The sequence below is a fragment of the Stegodyphus dumicola genome, chromosome 2 (assembly GCF_044657685.1).
Source record: "Stegodyphus dumicola isolate Sdum_Otavi_A_Nest chromosome 2, ASM4465768v1".
Taxonomy (NCBI): Eukaryota; Metazoa; Arthropoda; class Arachnida; order Araneae; family Eresidae; genus Stegodyphus; species Stegodyphus dumicola.
The window spans coordinates 253,378,962-253,398,964 of record NC_140769.1 but is presented as its reverse complement, the minus strand read 5'-3'; the positions used below and the strand labels follow the sequence as shown (position 1 = coordinate 253,398,964).

Sequence of the window (20,003 nt, the reverse complement as noted above, 5' to 3'; positions counted from 1 at the left end):
GATCAAAAGCCAAAAATAGAATGTATAAAATTTAGTCTATAAAATATGGACAAAAACTCTTCTTTCTTTTCCCTTAAAATTATTATTTATACTATCTTTCTACTATTTTGTAAATTTAATAACTGGCAAATTTTCTAGCTCTTACTAAAAAAATGGGGCTTTTAGTTTTAAAGACATATTGTACTCTGATTACGAGAAGACTTTTATCTTTTATAACATATATTTTTTCCCTTTCCCTAAACTTTGAGCCAGTACTGCTTTCGTGTTTTAAGATTTTACAGAAGACGGCATCTTTTTTAGAAGTTTCTTACGTCGCCATTTTGGAGTCGACGATCAACCTTCTTTTAGGTAAGACTTTTTACACACTGCACCCAGCGTTTGCCACTCCTGCACACAAAGTTTTAACAGGAAAGAACAATTTGAACACATGTTTTGAATTCAACAACTTTGAATTCTCCAAGGAAAACATTTTGGTTACCTGAAGAATTAAGCATATTTTCGTTTATAAAGCCATTCTAAGATTTCAGCAAGTTTGCATTTTTTTCAATTTTTGTTTCTAATTGGTTTTCAGTTTTTAGCTGATAAAGGTTTAGATTTGATTTTATTATTTAAAGAATCTTTATGAAAAGTTTTTCGTTTTCTTGGAATTAAAAGTTTAGTGTAGCATAATCGGGGACCACCCAATTTTTGAGTGTTGTTTAAATGACAATTTGTTTTAAAGTATACTTCTTTTGCTCTTTATATTTATTTGCTTTTGAAATTCAGATTTGCATATAGTGGTTTTAGGCCAATTTAATTTTTTTTTAATGGTCTTTTTACATAATATAAATTTTTTTTTTGAGTAATTATGTTTATTCTTTTTTCGAAGGCATATAGGGAAAATCCTAGTATATTTGACATTTGATTTTATATGAATTTTTATGTCTTAAATGGAAATTTATATAAATTCTATTTTCGGATTTTGATTTCAAATGAGCCAGGAGAACGAAACATATTAATCAACTAGCCTTCTTTGGATACATATACATGAAGTATTTAGCTGGAATTGGCTTCTGAAATTGCATTTCAAAAACAAGTTCAATTTTATTATGTTATCCTCACATAAAAATATTAAAATTTTGTATTCATGCTGTATGAAATTTTTTTTAATATATTGTAAAAATAATTGCATTTATTGTTTGCATTGTGGTGGATCTATAAAGCTGCTCTAAATGTGCATTTGTGTTTTCTGAAATAGTTTACGTACCAAAAATATGCTTTTAAATTTGCTCAGTTAATGTGTATAAGTGAAAGTTTATAATTGTAATAATAAACATTTATAATTGTAATTTAATTCTTGAGCGAGAGGTTTTTCTGAAGTTATGGTTGCAGACTGGTGTAGTCTATTCAAAATAGTTTGCATTCTGTTTCTTAATCATGTCTGTATTTTTGAAATCATACATTTGTAAAGGTACATTTCTGTTTTGTTCATGGCAATAATTAATTTTCCCCTGATGAGATCTGAATTGAAGTTTCAGTAAAAAGAGATTAATTTTTATTATCTTGTACATATTTTTTTCCTTTTGCATTTTTATTTTGAGTTCGTATTACTATGAATTCTTACTTTAATTTTAATTTGTTTTAGATATTGTATTAAACCTCTTATACAAGACTGCAATTATTAACTTTGTAAAGGAATTGCCTTGCTTTGACTCCAATTTACTTTCAACTTTAGATGCTTTACTTTACTTCAACCCTGCAGCTATAAGCGCAGGACAGGTACAAAAATTTTGCTTTTAATTTTTAAGCCTCTTATTATGTGTCTTTATGTATTTATATATATAAGAATAAATAGTAAAGTTAAATTATTTATTTATGTGTGTGTGTGTATATATATATATATATATATATATATATATAGATAGATAGATAGATATAAGATAGTTATTAAAAGTAGTGAAACATGCATCTACCTCAAACATTACTTTGAAATAATTAATTTGAAATTTGCCTTTTATATGTGCCTTTTTTATTATTCATGGTCATGTTTAAATCTAAATAATTCTTATTGTTCTTCTCTACTGTTCACAAAATTATGTTCCTAGATTTAACAAATTTGATTTCCAGCTAGAAAATCAAGCATTTTCTTTGTTCCCTTCCCTCCTGTTAATTTACATTTGATTTATTTTACTGAGAGTAAGCTGAAATCAAAAGAAGAAATAATGCTCTTTGTATACAAAAGAAGAAATAGTGGTCTTTGTATATATAAAAGAAAAAGAAATAAAGTTCCTTGCACGTAAAAAGATTTAATATGAGTAAAAAATAAATCAATAATTTATAAGATAGAAAAAGAGATTTTTTGTTAACTAACATACTTCTCTGAAAAGAATAAAATACGTAATATGGGATTGAATGCACAACAGATAAAATTCAATTTAAGAATGTTAATTTATTTTAAAATAAAATGCCAAATTTTCAGGCTTCTGCATTAAAAATAACAATTTAGTTTTCCCACACAATGACTAACTGACATATCAAGACTATCCTCAACTATGTAAATTAATTCATGACATATGAAATGGATCATCAGTTACATTTTGTTTTTCTATGGATGGAATATTCAAAACCTCAGATCTTCCTCTCAGATATAAAATTCCAAAACTCTGGTCAATGAATTTTTTAATATTCAAATCCTGTTTTAAGAAATTGTTACCCATTTTAACTTCAATACTTTGGAAAGATCAGTTAGTTTTATGACATCCAGAGAAAGGCAATTAACAAAGAACACTTAAAAAGAAACATTTATAGTAAGTTTGAAAATTTACACAATACTTCTACTCACTTGCATTCCTTACATTTGAAACCAAAAAGAACTTTTTTTTCACAAAAATCACAAGTTGTTGGTTTTACTACATGGGTAAATCTGGAAAAAAAAAAAAAAAAAAAAAAAAAGAGGGAAAATCTTATCATACAGAGATAAAATTACATATCTTATTGCCAAATATAGTAAAATATTTAATAGGTACCCAAAAAAACTGAAAACGAGAATGCACATTTTCCTACCTATGGTGGATAACATGCACCATTCCATGTGTTCTAGGAGATCTTGGAACTGACAAGGCAGTGACTAATTTAAGATAAAAAATTATATTAAAAAAGCATTATTAGTGATTGAAAGAGATCATGTTCATTTTTTAAAGTATAGAAGCATTTTTGAGCATGCATGCTTAGAAATTTAATATGACTCATGTGAACACATTCCAACACATTTTTAACACAATTTTCTTCCTTTTTATTAGATGTGTGCTTTTTTTATTTCAAAGCAATACAATAAAATTGCATTAATATATTATATAATCACTTCTGAGCTTTATCATGGCTAAAAATTAATTACAAAAATGGCAGGATATCAGATTTCATAAAATGGACATCATCAAGCCTTCCTAATAAAAAACACACAAGCTTCATATGAATACACTTTTAATTCAAAATTGTTTTCTGATGTCAGAAGTATTTTTACCTTCCCACATGCCTCACACATTACCAGTTATCAGAGTGCTGCGATTTGGCAAAATGGGCAGTCTTTAACACTCTGAGCGGCACGATTGGCTTTACCCAGTCATGAGAAGTTTTGGCAATTTGCACATATTAGCTTATAATTTAGGATACTTTTTCCTTCCTTTAATCATATAAATGTCATCTTAATGAATGCAAGTTCATGAAAAAAGACTAAAATAAGTAATTATACAAAAGTAGCTAATAAATGCAGGTCTTAATGACAGATCCAAGAACCCACACTGCTCACAAGGTGAATTTATCATTCAAATTTAATAAATCTGTAATTGCTTAATAAACTTAGTGATTTAAAATTAATAAATGCATTTCTTAATACAGGGTCCATAACCATTTCTGTACATGGAAATAAAGAACTTTATGGCCAATCAATGAAAAAAATTAAGAACCTACCAGAAAACTATAAATGAATAAATTGAAGCAATTACTGATTAAATAAACTTCACTTGTGTAATACCATCCTAATTAGAAAATCAGTACATGGAATGCATTATTATTAAACACAAGCTAATATTTAACAAAATTACAAAACAAATTTGACAACAAAATTAGTTCTATATCCATTTTCTTCTGGCTACTTTTTCTCATTTCCTTTAGTAAACAAATCATTGTTCTTGATAACCTCTGCTTTGTCTCTTAAAAAAACTGCTAATTTATTAGTATTTTCAACAACCCTTTGAAGAAAATTTTCATTTGGCTTATATAATCAATCTTTCTCTTCAACTGTAAAGTTTCATATTTAATTAAGGATTACTGTAGTTCTAAAAAACTGCCTGTACTTAAAATAAGCAAAAAGCTATTCCATTTTAGAAATATTAATATTGATAGCAACTTTAGAAAGCTGTATAAAATGATACATGATGCAGTGAGAAATAGAAGAAAACTTTTAGATTGTTAATTTTCAATATCTATATAATGTATAATAACACTGCTGGCCATTAAAATTGCAACACCAGGAAGGAATGATCTGACGAACGTCAAAATTATATGAAAGGAAGAAGCTGGGATATGCAAATGATTAATACTTCAGTGCATTTAGACGACGCAGGAGGGAGAAACATCTGAAGCACTGAAAAAAAAAAAAAAGTTGGGCAGTGGAGTTCTCATTCCAAAAGTGCTTTATATGGTTGAAGTTTGCTCAGAATATTGTGTTATGCCTTGAATAAAAAGAAGAAATATCAACAAGTTTTGAAATTCGATACAGGCAGGATCGTTGCCTATCGAAAGTGTAGATTATCGTTCCGTGATACCGCCCATCGCACTGGTCTACATTCAATCGCTGTCATGCGAATATGGAATCAATGGATTGCTGAGGATCATACTAAATGGCATGCAGGATCTCAACACCCTTCCACGACTAATGCCAGAGAGGACAGACATATTGTGAGGTCAGCCCTGCAAAACCCTACGACCACATCACGGACCATTAGCAAGAAAATGGGCATGTTTGCAGCATGCCCAGCATAAGCTCATAAGGTGCGTTGATGTTACCAGCAGCATGCACTATCAGCAGGGTGACCATTACTACAGCTTCCCTTGACAATTCTGTATAGAGAAAGATGGCGACTTTGGTGCACCAAACAACAAAGCTAGGTACAGGATTGTACAATATCACCTTTTCAAACAAGTCTCAATTCTAAGTCAATTATTCTGATGGCCGTATACGTGTCTGGAGTGTCCAAGGAGACCGCACATAGCCTGCTTGCATTTGATATTGGCATAGTGGCTCTGCACCTGGTGTGATGGCTTGGGTGGCCATAGGGTACATGACATGCACATGTCTAGTTTAGATTGACAGTAATTTTAACACAGATGGGTACATTTCTGACATCTTACGTAAAGTGGTTGTGCCCTATCTTCGAAGCCTACAAACATCATGTTCCAACAAGATAATGCAAGACCACATATTTAATGTCATGTTCTGACCGTTCTCGATACACAGGGTATTTGATTGCTGCCCTGGCCTACATGGTCTCCAGATCAGTCACCCACTGAAAACATCTGGTCATAGGTTGCTGAGAGATTGGCCCACCAGCTAATACTGATGATGAAGTGTTACATAGACTTGAAGCAGCATGAGTTGCCCATTTCTGTCATCCAAGCCTAATGGAGTAAGGGCAGTTTTAACTTTACAAGTAATCCACATGACAAAATAAAACCTTCAAGAATAGTACCCTTCAAGAATAGATAGCTTTAACATTTTATTTAATCTGCATTTGATTAAAAACTGATAAAATTAAGGATATTATCGTTATAAGAACTGTAATGTGTTTTCTATTTTAAGCAGGAAATTGTTCTTAACTCACATTGTGAGGATGTATCATCGACAAAACAGCCATCTGTCTGTTGGTCAGGACTAACAAAAGGAGGAGACCTGTTTGGCGATGACATAAGAGGAGACATCTGGCCTAATCCTGAAGATTCCAACCCTGGTTCTGTAGCTAGCCTACGACGAGGAACATTATCATTTTGACTGAAAAAAAAAAAAAAAAAAAAAAGATTAACAATTTTTAAGACACATACATATTTTGATACATCAACAATTAAAGTGCAAGGGAATTAATGAATTATGTCAATTATAAGAGACAAAACTGTCCCATAATTATCAGTTATGAAAGTCCAATGTTTTTCGTAATGGCATTCCATTCTTAAATTAGACAGTAATACTTACTGTAAAATGGAACTATGTTACAGAATACTGATACTTCTATCAAACATATTTTTTACTCTAATAAAATTAATTCATTTCTGTTTCGATATTTAATAAAAGGGAAAATTCAACAATACCAATTTCAAATGGTAAGATTTATGCTTTTCAAGGTGTAAATAAAGAAAGAATATGAATGAAAATTGTCATCATTTTCAGAGCTTCTTTTTAAAGAAGCTAGAGAAAAGAGTAGATATTTATCTTTGGTAAATGATGAAGAATACTTCCTCACATTACTCATATCACTCTTCCTTTGCAACATCTTTTCTACTTAACATTTCTTAGACCTCCTACTTTTATTTCAGTGATAAGATTTAACTGGCTTTTCCTGGTTCAGCAGAAATAATTCCTAATATATTTTTTTGTTCAGCAAATCAGTTGTTAAAACTGAATAACAATATTTTTTAAACAATAATCACTTAAGTAAATCATTTTATTACTTGATTAAATTTTTTCATCTTACCACCACTTAATTCCATGGAATCAATATGTCTTTAGTCTAAAAATAGCCAACAAGCAATCTCTAAAAAAGTCTTAAGCATTTCTCCGCTCACTATTGGGATTCACAGTTATAAGAGTAAACATATCCTGTTTCTAGCAAGTGGCGATTCTTTTGAGAATCTATCGTTTTGTTACCACTCTGATTTTGCAACTTTCAGAGTATTTAAAATTTCTTAAAATTCCTATTTTTACACTACTGAATTTCACATTTTGTCATTGGGACAAATGCATCCTACAAGAGACTTTTTTAATCTTTCTTCATAATATTTAGTCTAACTATCTGATCTTTAAGAAATATTTTAGCTTTGCATTTTACCCTGTCTGCAGCTGGGAGTATACATTACTGAAAATATGTTAATGTCCTATTTCATGAATCTGGGCATTCAGGAACTGTCCATTAAAGGCAAATATCCCTTAAAGTAGATGAAGATTCAACACTATATACATATGAGAACAAATACATCTTGAACTTAAAAAGCAGAAAAAATTATCTTTAATTAGATTGTCATTACATAAAGGTTCAATGCATTTCAAGAGAGTCTGATGTAGAACTCTATTTTTCAAAGAATTAAAGTACAGCCATTCTGTCAAGCTTAACTTCTCAAAATAAAGTCAATAAAATAAAAATAAATAAGCCAAGTTTCACTGCTCAATAACTAACTACAGTAAAAAGGACTTGTTATGCCAAGTTTCACTGCTCAATAACTAACTACAGTAACAAAGGCTTGTTAGGGTGCCATCTAATAAGAAAAATTTAATACAAAGGGGGATAGCATAAAAAAATAGGAAAAAAAAAGCTTTTAAATGCTTTTGAAAAGATATGATTATACTTAAAATAATTACATTAACATACTTTCATGAATAAAGGAAATCTTATTCACAAACTAAAGAATTCTTTTATTTACAATTTCAATAAAACATTAAAAAATTATGAAGGTATTAGAAATGTAAATTTCATTCCTCCTTTTCTGATACAACATGCATGTTCAAATAGGAGGAGAAACAAGCAGGGCTGTGGAGTCGTTACGGAAAATAAACGACTCTTCACTCCTGGAATTTTAAACACTCTGACTCCCTCATATATATGTAAACATATAGACATGGTTACAGCTTATTTGTTTTTTAATATAAAAGAAGTAATAGATGCTACAGAAAAAAACTGATGCATAGCAAATTTTTTACATTAATTAGCATTTATTATGAAATGGAAAACTGGCATTAGTAATTTCTAAGAAACAGTATAACTTCGGCAAAATCTTCTTTCTTAAAAGACCAAAGATCTGATTTGATAAACTTCAGAACTGAGAAGAGTCTTTCCACACAGACTTGAGTAGGAGGGAAAACTGTTACTGTTAAGGCTACTTCCTTTAACTTTTCAGGATAGATTTTTATAAGTTCTAAAAGAGCTGTCTTGCAATATTTCTCTATTTCTTCAAAGATCTTGTATAAATCTTGTTTGTATTTTTTCATTTTTATATCTAAAGGCTCTTGGTTCTTTATTTTCATTCGCTTTGCCTTAGCATTTTCAATATTATGCAAATATTTCTCAAAATCTAATTCATCAGTGGAAGAGGATGATAGAGACTCAGTTGCAATGGCTGCAGTTTGACTGTCCTGATTTGAATACTCCAGTTGTTATAAGAATAATTTCATTCTTAATGAAAGTTCACAGATGGCTTTCTTTACCTTTTTTAATTTGTTCGTCATCCAACAAAATTCGGCGTTTTGGATCTACATATATTGAACCTATCAAGATCTTATTGTCTAGCAAACTAGTTTCTCTTTTCTTCACTAAGAAATGATTTCTTCTGCAATAAACCCTCCATTTCAGAAAGAACAAACATCACATTCTTCCATCCTCACCTCCTGTTAATTCTTCCGATTGTAGCTTTTTTTTGTAGCTATATACAGTGTAGAAAGAAGAGTTTCCGATTCTGAAAGATCATTCCACAATCTTTCTGTTAGTGAAACATTAGGGTTAGCTACATCTTCTGAAAAAGTTTCTAATCCTAACAACCACCATATCATCAAATATGTACTTCTGCATTGTGTTGTTCGATCAATAATAGCTTTTTTTCCTGCTCGCTTCCTAAGAATGGCCTCAATTTTGGGAGTTTTTGCTGCTATTGTTGCTTACATAAATTTACCAATGAGATTTGTAACTAAATGAATCAGTTTAATCAATAATGGCAAATATCATGTCCATCCTGCCTCCTTACATTTATTTATTAATATGTCAATAAAATAGAAAATAACTATTTATTAATGTTAAATAAAAATATTAACTCAGTTTGTCATTAATTTTTTTTTTTCAATTCACTTTAATTTCATTTCAAATTCAAACTGTCCAACAAACACTGGAGTCGGAGTCAACGTAATTTTAGCAACTTCAACTACTTTTACCCCAAAATCTACCCAACTCTGATTTCGACTCCACAGCCCAGGAAACAAGCCTATGTAAAACTTAATCAACCTTAAACGAAAGTCGAAGTCTATCTATTTTGAAGGTGGTTATTTTAAGGCAGAATATTTTTGCTTTTGAAGAAGAAGGACACAATCTAATCACAAGCCAAAATAAGGCTGCTATTTTACCTAATTTTAAGTAAAAATATGTATGTTCTTTGATATAATTCCTAAACTCTCTTAACTTGAGCAATATGTGCCACTTGTGATATCATTAACCACAAAATATAGTTTCATGAAAAACTTATGGCAACTCAAGTTACAAAGCAAAGGAATGCAACAGCTTATGTTCCATGTTTCTTATTGATGCTTATTTCAAAAATTATAAAATCTTTCTGGAAGATAAACAAATTTTAAGCATATGTAACAGTTAATTGATATAATTTAATCACTAAAATAATACTGTTATGAAATGTACAGGCACTGTAAGATGGCTTCCTCGCAAAGCAGCTTTAGGGTTGCCATAAAAGCAAGGAATGCAGGGTTGCCACATTTGGCAAGAAATCGTTCATTTGGTGACAAAATTGGCAATATGCCATGGTAGGATGGAGAACCTTCTAGTACGAATTCTTACTGGTTTAGCCCAGAGAATGTTCTCGAACACAAGCCAAAAGCTATATATACCCTGCTGGTCTGCAGACAGTTAGTTGGTGCCTCTTCTAGCGAGTCAGTCCATGCGGAGTCGATCGAGTTGACAGTTGGTCAGCGAGTGCCGAGTGGGTCGGAGAGTGCATCGAAAGAATCTCTTTGTGTATAGCGTTTAGTGCATCGTCGAGAGAGCATGTTGGACTCCGGGAACGACTGAACCAAAGAGTCGGGAGCTGTGCTCTGTGTGTTGTAGCGTGGAGTCTCGAGAGTACGTGGAGTTATGAGAATGACCGAGCAGAGTCGGGAACTATACTCTGGTGCTTTGCAGCAAAGCTGTCTCGACTGTTGTAGCCTGATAGGGTGTAAGGCTGTATCGCTGATTGTTCCAGCGAGTGTATAGTAGATCTTCGACGACTGTAAAACGTGACTTTGGAGCTGTTCTGAGTAATATTGGCTAAATGTGTTTCGATATTTCATCAAGTAGCGTCATCGTTATTCACTCCAAATCTACGAACCAGGTACAAACGTGAAGGAAGAAAAAAACGTAACAACTGGAGTCAGAAAAGAATAACGCAACTATACTAAAATTTAGTAAAAATTCATCTTCTCCCCCACAAAAGCACTTTAACAAAAAATGAACAGTTACATTATATAAATTTTAACACATGATCCAACAAAACAACTGAGAAATTTTGTGCAAAATAATTCATTAACTGACTTTTGGAAAAACCAACTAAAATAATGTAGAGGAGCTGCTATTTTTGCAGTTTGTGCTATGATATTTTGAATTAAAAGAACAATTTGAAATACCTTTGGGACACAGTATCAGTCTGCTCTATCCTATTGGCTAGGTGCTCTTCATGAGATTTGCTCTTAGTGAGAGGATAAATTTCTGGCAGGAGATTCGTCTGATGTTTTTTGCTGGGAGGCGGTGTGGTCGGAAATTTTTTATTATCACTCTTTTTTCCAGATATGGGAGGAGTGGGAGGTGGAGTATATCTCCGTTCTCTCGAGGAAGGCATACTAGGAGACAGTACAGTTGAATTGAGGGTTGGTGACCATGGCCCATGGTGTGCAGAGGAGATAACAGAGGACGAAGAGGAAATAGATATGTGGCCAATGTGGTGTCCCGCATGAAGGCTAGAACTCATGCTTGTCGGAGGAGACTGGGGGCTATGAGTTGGTGTGCTTTTCAATAGTTCCTCAGATGGGACAGAAGATCTGGCAACCCTTCGCTGATGATGAGTTCTTGGGGAAGAACTTATCGTAGAGTTTCTGTCCCATGAATCCCAATGAAGATCTAAATCTGCTGCTGTAGTAATTTCACCTCGAATCTGACGTTCTGCAAAATGAAATTATTGGTTACTTTTATAAATACTATAAATAAATAAGCATAAATGTAATAAGTCATCACTCTTTAGAGGTATAATCAATATGTTAAAATGAAAAATATGGTCATATGACTGCAACTGTTAAATTGTAAAATTAGCTACAGAAAACAGTTCTGTAAAATTAGCTTCAGTATAACAGTTCTATTATTTAAAGAGTGTCTTGAAAAGACTATCATCATAAACTCCTTAATTGTGACCAAATACGTGAAAACTACACTAATAAGCCAAAACATTATGACTACCCCTACATTTTTTAATAAACACGTCTGGATGACATGGAGGGCACATGATTAAGTGGGAATAATATTTAACTGCTGCTGGAGAAGGTAATGAATCATTCTTGCACTTAATTTTGCAAGTTATAGGCTGCTGATCTAAGCAAATTTGTCAGGGGCATATAGTAATGTTCCGAAGACTCGGAATGAGTACCTTCGGAACTGCACAAATGGTACATTCTTCATGATCTGCTGCTGTTAGTATTTATGCAAAGTGATTGTAAAACCAGCAGAAGACACCAACGTATTGGATGTCCATGCATCATTAAAGAAAAAGGATGTCGGAGACTGTCTCGCTTAGTACAGCAAAATTAGTGCCAGATAGTGGCTCAGCTGACAGCCCAATACAATGAAGTCCAAGTGCAAGTATTTCGAAACACACATGTTCAGCGGACACTGTTGGATATGGGATTGTGCAGCAGACATCCCAGCTGTGTGCCTTTGTTGACCATGTATCATTGCCAACTATGTCTACATTGGGCCTGAGAATGTGCAGACTGGACCATGCATAAGTGAAAGACAGTTGCCTGGTTGGATGAATCCCGATTTCTCATTTATCATGTCAATAATCGTGTCAGAGTATGCCGTCTTCCAGGTGAACAGTTGCTCGTCCCCCTGCACAGCAGCTCATGCTGCTGCTGGTGGTGGTATGCATTGGGGGACGTTATCATGGATGGCTCTGAGACCCTTAGTTAGGCCATATGAACGCTGTGGACTTTCTGAACATAACTGTGGATCAGTTGAACCCCTACATGGCATCTGTCTTCCCAACTAGAAATGGAATCTTCCAGCAAGACAACGCTCCATGTCACAAGGCATAAATTGTGTTGGAGGGATTCAAGGTACATAAGGATGAGTTTTAATTAATTTCCTGACCATCTAACTCGCTGGAACTTAACACGATGGAGCCCATTTGGGATGTAATGCAGTGGCAGTTCAGAATGCAAGCACCATCATATCTCAATATCTTGAATTTGCGTGACCGCTGCTTACACATGTGATACAACTTGTCTCCAGTCATCTAACCAAAAACTTGTAGCATCCATGCTAAGGTGAGATGTAGCTCTTTTGCCGGCCAAAGATCACACAACATGTTATTGAAGAGGTGGTCACAACGTTTTGGCTTTTCAGTGTATCTGCAAATGGAGGTTATCTCTACAAAAGAACTTCTCAAGCAAACTGTATGTAATTACATTATGTATGAGAACAATTATAAAACTTTGTCCAGTTCAATAGTCAGGAAGGATCATGAACACACAAAAATTTCCTCTTTCTGTCATTGATAATAGTGCACAATAAAAAAATGTTTCAAGGAAAATTGAAATTTATAAAGAAGATCCTTTACTTGGAAATGCAAGACAATAATGTACCATTAAATATAATAAGTAAAAAGAATGACTTGAGAGAAATATTTTTAGAATGATGTAAGCAAAAGTGAAATGAGTACCTCTGGAGTTCTTGGGGAAGAACTTATCGTAGAGTTTAATCACAGAAAATCAAAACATCAGTTTTCAAGACTTTTAAATGCAAGATATCAAATTCTCACTTTACAGTTTGCATATTATGATGGAAATAAAATTATTACATATAACCATACAAGAAACAAATACAATAGTAAATATTAAAACAGATATTTTGAGTTTCAAAACTGACAAAAAATGGGATAATCATGTAATATGCAATCTACTGCTTTAGTTATTTATTTCTTACATGACACCACTAAAACACTATTTTTTAGTCTGAATGTACGATAAAATGGCAGAAAAGCAATGATTAAAATAACCAATTTTAGTGCCACCATTTGAAAAATAACTAACTAAATGCAAATCCCACACAACATAATTATTGAAATTGAAAATTTACTATCTGATAACTTCAAATTTTCAAGTGATGCTTTCACAATGTTTTATTCAAATAGTTTACAAAATGAAGAAAACGAAGGGAAAGTCACAGTAATAAACGACAAAAAAATGATTCATGTATTTGTTGATAAAACAATAAAAGATTTTCTTATGCTTTGTGAATTAAAGTAAAAAATGTACACCTGGTGAATCCCTTTTGGAATATTTAATTGCCATGCATGAAATAGCCAGTCGTGGTTCTGTTAATGATTCATCAATTCTTGATTATGTAATCAATGGGATACCAGATCAGAATAGTAACTAAATTATTTTGTATGGGTGTAAAACTATTTCTGAATTCAAAGAAATTAAAAATTTATGAGAAAATCTGCATTCAAGATACGAAGAATAAGGGTTATTCAAACACACAAAATAAAGCAATAAATAATAATAACACAAGATAAAGCTAATAAGAGTACAGAACCAAGGTGTTATGACTGTGGAAGTATAGGGCGCGTAATGTATGCACATTCTTAACGTGTATGCATAAAGCATACAAAAAAAAAAAGTTTGTGGCTTTGAGGTCCAGATTATAGATCATTCCGGATAATGGACGTCCGGATTACGGACTTTGTACTGCATAAATACTACAGTGAATATTTTGTTAACATACTTGTTCATAATGTCAATTGCCATAAGCAGTTCTCATGAGATACCTGCTTATATAAAAAAGACATCTGTATATAAATTACAAGTAAAATTTGGTATTTATTGGTCGTAGTGAGAAATAGGAATTAGCAAGTTTTAGCTGTGGTGAGAAACAAAGTTGCCAGTATACTCGCAATTATTATACCAAAGGTCAATATTTTCAAAATGGCAGCTTGCTAGCAGTATTATGAAAGAAAACAGATGAATAAAATTCCAAATTCAAGAAAACAGCAATTATTAATGGGGCAAATATAAACAGAAGTTACATTCATTTGCTTCTTCATCTGTAGATCATAGCCTGTCAACAATTTTAATGCAATGTGAAAATGCAGGGTGAAAGATCTCAGTATTAGCTCTATATACATGTGCCACATAAATCCACCAAAAGAGGAGCCAAATAAATCTGAAATGTGTTGATGGTATTTATGCTCCACAAATTGTCTGTCAGTCTTATCAACTAAGATTCATACTCTGAAGAAATTTACCCTTTATTCCTGTATCATTCAGGGATACTTCCCATAATTTTAATTTTTCAAATCACAAAAAATTTTAAATCCAGTCAATGACTCAGATTGAATTTCTAAATGCTAATGCAACTGAATATCAGGATAAAGAGGAAGACTTCACTTCTAGGATGTATACAAACACATGTGAAAATTTACTTCTCTACACACCTTCTCCTGCTTTCGTATATTTATACAGCTTTGTCACTTCTCTTAGTTTTGTGACTACAGTATGAATAATAAGCGTAGAGTGTTGTCACTTTGTGCAAGCATGTGCCTCTAGCTTAAAATAAGTTTCGGAAATTGTATATATCAAAACATCTAAAAAGAGAGAGAGAGAGAGAGAGAGAGAGAGAGAAAGAGGAAAAAAAAAAAAAAAACACTCATGACTATTCAGTGGAACATCTGAGGATGGGTTTAATTGAATCTGTTGCAAATACACAATTTCCAGTGTGCTTATTATGCCATAAAACATCATCAAATGAAGCTAAGAAATAAAATTGATTGCAAGCACAATTGATCACAAAGCATCAAAAGTCACAATTCACAAAACTGACAGAAAAGCTGCATCATTTAAGAAACAATATGCTGATAATGAAGATGGATTAACAGCTTCTTATTGCATATTGCACTTAACTGCAAAATGTGGTAAAAGTTTTAATTAGAAAAACATAAATAATACCCTCTGTAAAAGAATTTATCTCAATAATGCATCAGGATATATCCATATATAAAAACATTGCGTTTAAGTGATAGCACAGAAAAGCAAGGTTGAAGAATTTGTAATTAACACTGAAATTGAACTTACAAGTGTTCCCCAAAACTTTTCATTTTCTATACAGTTATACAAGTCAACTACTATAGACAATAATGTTTTATTGATGACATATATACATTATTTTTATAAAAACAATACACTACAAGAAGAAATGCTACTCACAATAAATCTTAACACTAGTATGCAAAACTTAAGCAACAAACTCACTTTTCAACATATAATCATAAAGTGTAGAAAAAAAGATTTTTGTGATGAGTACAATGAAAAGCCAACTCAGTATAAAGGTCATGCATATGCAAGTATCAGCACCATGATGTGAAGGGGTAAATCAGGGCATGCAAAATGCAATGAGTCAGCATGCACAGTGAAAGGCAATTTAAAAAGAAAAAGAAAGAATGATGATGCAGATCATTCTTTCGCTTGCAGATGAATATATTTCAATGCATTCATCTGCAAGCGAAAGTGAGATTGAACATACAGGTATGGCTACAAGAAAACATCAGGATGCCTTTACATGTGGTAGAATGATTGATTGGCAAGTTTGATAAGGGATAGAGTTTGACATCTGTGATTTAAGAGTTTAGATTTGATAAAAGTGTTGTTTCATGAGCTTAAGCCTTTAAAATAACAAATCCAACAGTAAGAAAGGTTGATAGTAGTCGGCCAAACCGATATATCAACCTGTAGGCAAAAAGAGATTGAAACCAGACAGTGGGCAACACTGCTCAGTAGTTGTGTATGGCAACAGGACGACAAATGCCCCAGTTGACTTCATATAGGCAGCCTATTTGCCCATTGTCCTGAATGCTACATACCACTGGCTGCAGCCCATTGGTGGCACCATTTACAGTGGTACATAGAACACAAAGACTGAATACCTCATTAATGAAGTGATGCCCTTTTTACCAATGAGAGCTGTTTCAGTCTGACAAGTGATTCTTAGCATGAGTTGATAGAGAAGTGCTTTCCTCCCACTAACATCAGGGAAAGAGACAGTTGCGGTGGTTCTGGTGTGCTTGTATGGCAAAGCATTATGATAGACAGACAGATGGAACACCACATTGTCGACACAGATTTCTTAACACGAGGTCATTACTGTGATGAAATTATTCTGACACACCTGTTTCTTTTCCAGCATGCTACTAGTTCCAACTCTGTTTTTATGAATGATAATGCAAGACAATACAGAACTCATGTTGTTAAGTGCAGATATTCACAGAATGGATTAGTCAGTGTGCTCCCCTGATTAAAATCCCACTGAACATGTGTGCAATATTTTAGGGAAATGCTTGTTTGCATAATCTTGTCCTTCAGAGAACACCAGACAACTGCAATAAATGTTCCTTGAAGAATTGGAACTCTTTTCTTAAGAGCTGTTAGATAATCTGATGTTGAATACTGATAGACAATGCAACACAACCATTACAGTTAGAGGAGGTCATATCCCTTACTAAGGCTCTCTGATTTGCTGTTCTTCCTCTTGGCCTGACAGATTTTTGTAACAACACTATTTTGTCAATAAAGCCTTTTCTTTTTGTTCCATGGTTCAATGCTGCATGTGTTCTATCTTTTTTTTACTTACTAAAGTACTATATCAGTATGAGTAACATATTAACAACTGGGTCATTATGGATGCTATTCCATCTATCACTGTCACTGGTTTACATTGTCTTTCTTTTCAATTTGACTTCAATTTATTATTTACTTTACCAGATTTCAAATCAACTGCTTTTTCTCAGTGGGTGGGTAATATAATTTTAAATTTACCATACGTGTTAAGAATAAAAGATCACCAGCAGAAAATGGAATATCACAACTGCAAAAGAAATTTACTACAGCAGTAAGAAAAATATGTCTGTTCATTAGAGTTGTTTTAATGACACTTTACAAGCAAATTTTTCACACTTGCTCACAGATTTGGCTTCGTTAACACTTTTCTCCTTTCCATTTTGGGTTTTGAAAGTATAAATAAATTATTAATGACCAGCTTTTTCCACGCTAAAAAGTTAAAACCACTTGCTATTTATTGATGTAACTATTGCATTTTATCTGGTGCTCTTTCAATCTTTGGCATTGGTAACTTGCAGCTATCACATTTTATTACATAATTTTATTGACAGCTTTTTTGGATATAAAAACTACAAACTACATCTATTAGCATAACACCTCTGGAAGGATTAGAAAATATCACCAAAACACATTTAAACTTCCTTCTTAACAAAATAGAAATAAATAAAAAATAAAATATCTTAATCAAGGACATAACACAAGTTATGACTGGCAAGATAGCCAGGTCCACTGTTTTCAATTATCTTTCTGATATACTTAAGAGTTAGTCATAAATCAGTACAGGGATTTACGTTTTTATTCCTTTGTATGAAGTAAAAGAAGTATTATAGTAAAAAAAAATTGGTTTCAGATTTCAACAGATATATCCATTTTTATTATTTTTTGCACGCCATCTGTCAGAATAAAGGATAACTTGAAAGCGATTAACCATAGAATGTTGAAGTTTTGTATATGGGATGGTTATAGCGTCTAGTTATGTATGTCCTATTCCTTCACCCAGCCTTTATTTTCACAATCATTAGTCACAGATATATACTTTCAGCTACAGAAGTATTTTTAATCACGAAAATACTCATGTTTTGGCCCAATTTCAAATTAAAAAAAAAAAAAAAAAAAAAAAAAAAAAAAAAACTTTATTTTGGACAAATAACGAATTTAAACTTTTAATGAGCTCTCCCGGTTCCTATACTTACATTTGGGGAAGTTTTATACTCATTATGGGAAAAAAAAAAAGTTTGACTTATGCATGACAAATTTGACTGGGATATTTGATTCAAAATTTGCAATTTTTGATGTCATTTTCAACTTGCCTCAAGGGACTGGACAATGAAGTTAGAATAAGTTGAGAAAATAACTTAAAATGAAGTGCAGCAAAAAATGCATGTAACTTTATAGGACATACAAGGAAGTCCAGTGGTGTCCACATCAGATATTTTAATTAGTAAAATTAAAATACTGAAAGGAAAACACATTTTTTTAAATATTACAAGTTAAAATACACATTTTTGTAGACATAAGATGATATGAACAAAAATTGAATAAATTTTTCCTTTTCCCATTACTAAAACTGCATACCTATTAAAAGTAATAATTCATTTTTCTTTAGTTTTAATGCATATTTATAATTAATATACATATATAATTTGTTATTTATTTTAAATAATTTAATAAATTTGTAAGTACTACTAATTAATACAATATTTTAAATCTTTAATTCACATCAGTTTCAAAAGGCTATATCCAATAACTATATCCAGTAACTGTCACTGACATGATAAAAAAAACATTTTCTGCAAGAAGGCAGCACTACAAATAATAAATATTTTACCTCAATTAGACAGTTTAAAAATCAGTTAACCTGGGCTTATTTTAAACTTGTATTTGAAAATCAGCTAATACATCATGCAAAATAAACAAATAATTAGAAACTTATTTTCTAATCACTACAAATATGATTATATATATAAGCATGAAATGGAAATACAGTATGAAGTCCAAAATATCCAGAACGATGTTATATCTAGGTCTTAAAACTGCCAACTTTTATTTTTTAAGCAAAGCCTAGAAGTACCAAATATAATAAAACTTCAAAAAAAAAAAAAAAAAAAAAAGTTTGCTATAAAAGCGATTTTTCTTCCGACTGAAATTCCAGGAAGTCGTTTTCAGACACCTGCTGGCTATGAGATTGTACGATATTCAATGTTGTCACATCGACAACATGTTTCAAAATTAGATAAAACAGCAGCGTCATTTTGACATAGATTTTGAGCATTATAGAAGGCAAAATTTTTTAATTAATGAAGTTTGGAAGAAATATGGAGATATAACAAATGAAGATGATACAGCTTAAATTTTCCATTGCAATGGCAATGTTCCATTCATAAATCAACTAATGGATGGTGAAATCTTTAGTATGTTTTAAATCCAGATAATATCACTACTGATTATGAAGTAAGTGACAAAGCATTTATTGAAAATGAAGAGATTTCACATGTCAGTCTAGTGGAAATTCTTGAAAGAAATTGTCTATCTATAAAATTAAGAGAAAGTATTAGCATAAACAAAAGAAACAGCTTAAAAAAATAAATATTGACTCCCCTGGGGTTATAAATGCTTCATTATTGCATAAACTGCTATTTCATATTTTTAATTTTTATATGTTGTTATCTTACTAGATTTAAATTGATGATTTAAAACTTGGCAATTTCTGAAATCCAGAATTGCCAAAGTCCCAATGATTTCAGATCTTGGACTTTATACTGTACATACATAGCATATACAAAAGTTATCTTAAATATTGTTACATAAAATTATTACCAGTGTAAGCTTTTAAATTCCTTAGAGCTATTAATAATCTTCTTTTCTCTTCATCTTTAGCTTCTGATATATGCATAACATTTTTAACTTCTTGCTCAGGTAATTTCAACAGCAGTTCCATAGTGGAAATTTTTGTACTGATGTTCTGCACAAAAAATAAAAGAACATATAAATTCAAAGAAAATATGTTTTAAAATAACATTTTTAAATGCTATTTATTGTACATAATAACACAGAAAATGAATAACACTGCCTCTTTTATTCCATTACAGGCTTAAATAATATTTGAGGTTTAAACACTTGACAATTT

The 20,003-nt window shown here is 31.9% G+C and overlaps 1 protein-coding gene across 1 annotated transcript in view; it reads right to left on the bottom strand.

Annotated features, from left to right (window-relative positions):
- Positions 1–20,003, bottom strand: part of LOC118198081 (kinase suppressor of Ras 2-like) — an 87,438-nt gene that overhangs the window by 56,359 nt on the left and 11,076 nt on the right. Inside the window, exons 3-7 of the mRNA XM_085812039.1 lie at positions 19,694–19,838; positions 10,622–11,153; positions 5,859–6,025; positions 3,043–3,106; positions 2,822–2,902 (exon numbers count right to left, since the gene is read on the bottom strand). Of these exons, the coding sequence (XP_085668165.1) occupies positions 2,822–2,902; positions 3,043–3,106; positions 5,859–6,025; positions 10,622–11,153; positions 19,694–19,838 (989 nt within the window). The remainder of the gene's footprint in view (positions 1–2,821; positions 2,903–3,042; positions 3,107–5,858; positions 6,026–10,621; positions 11,154–19,693; positions 19,839–20,003) is intronic.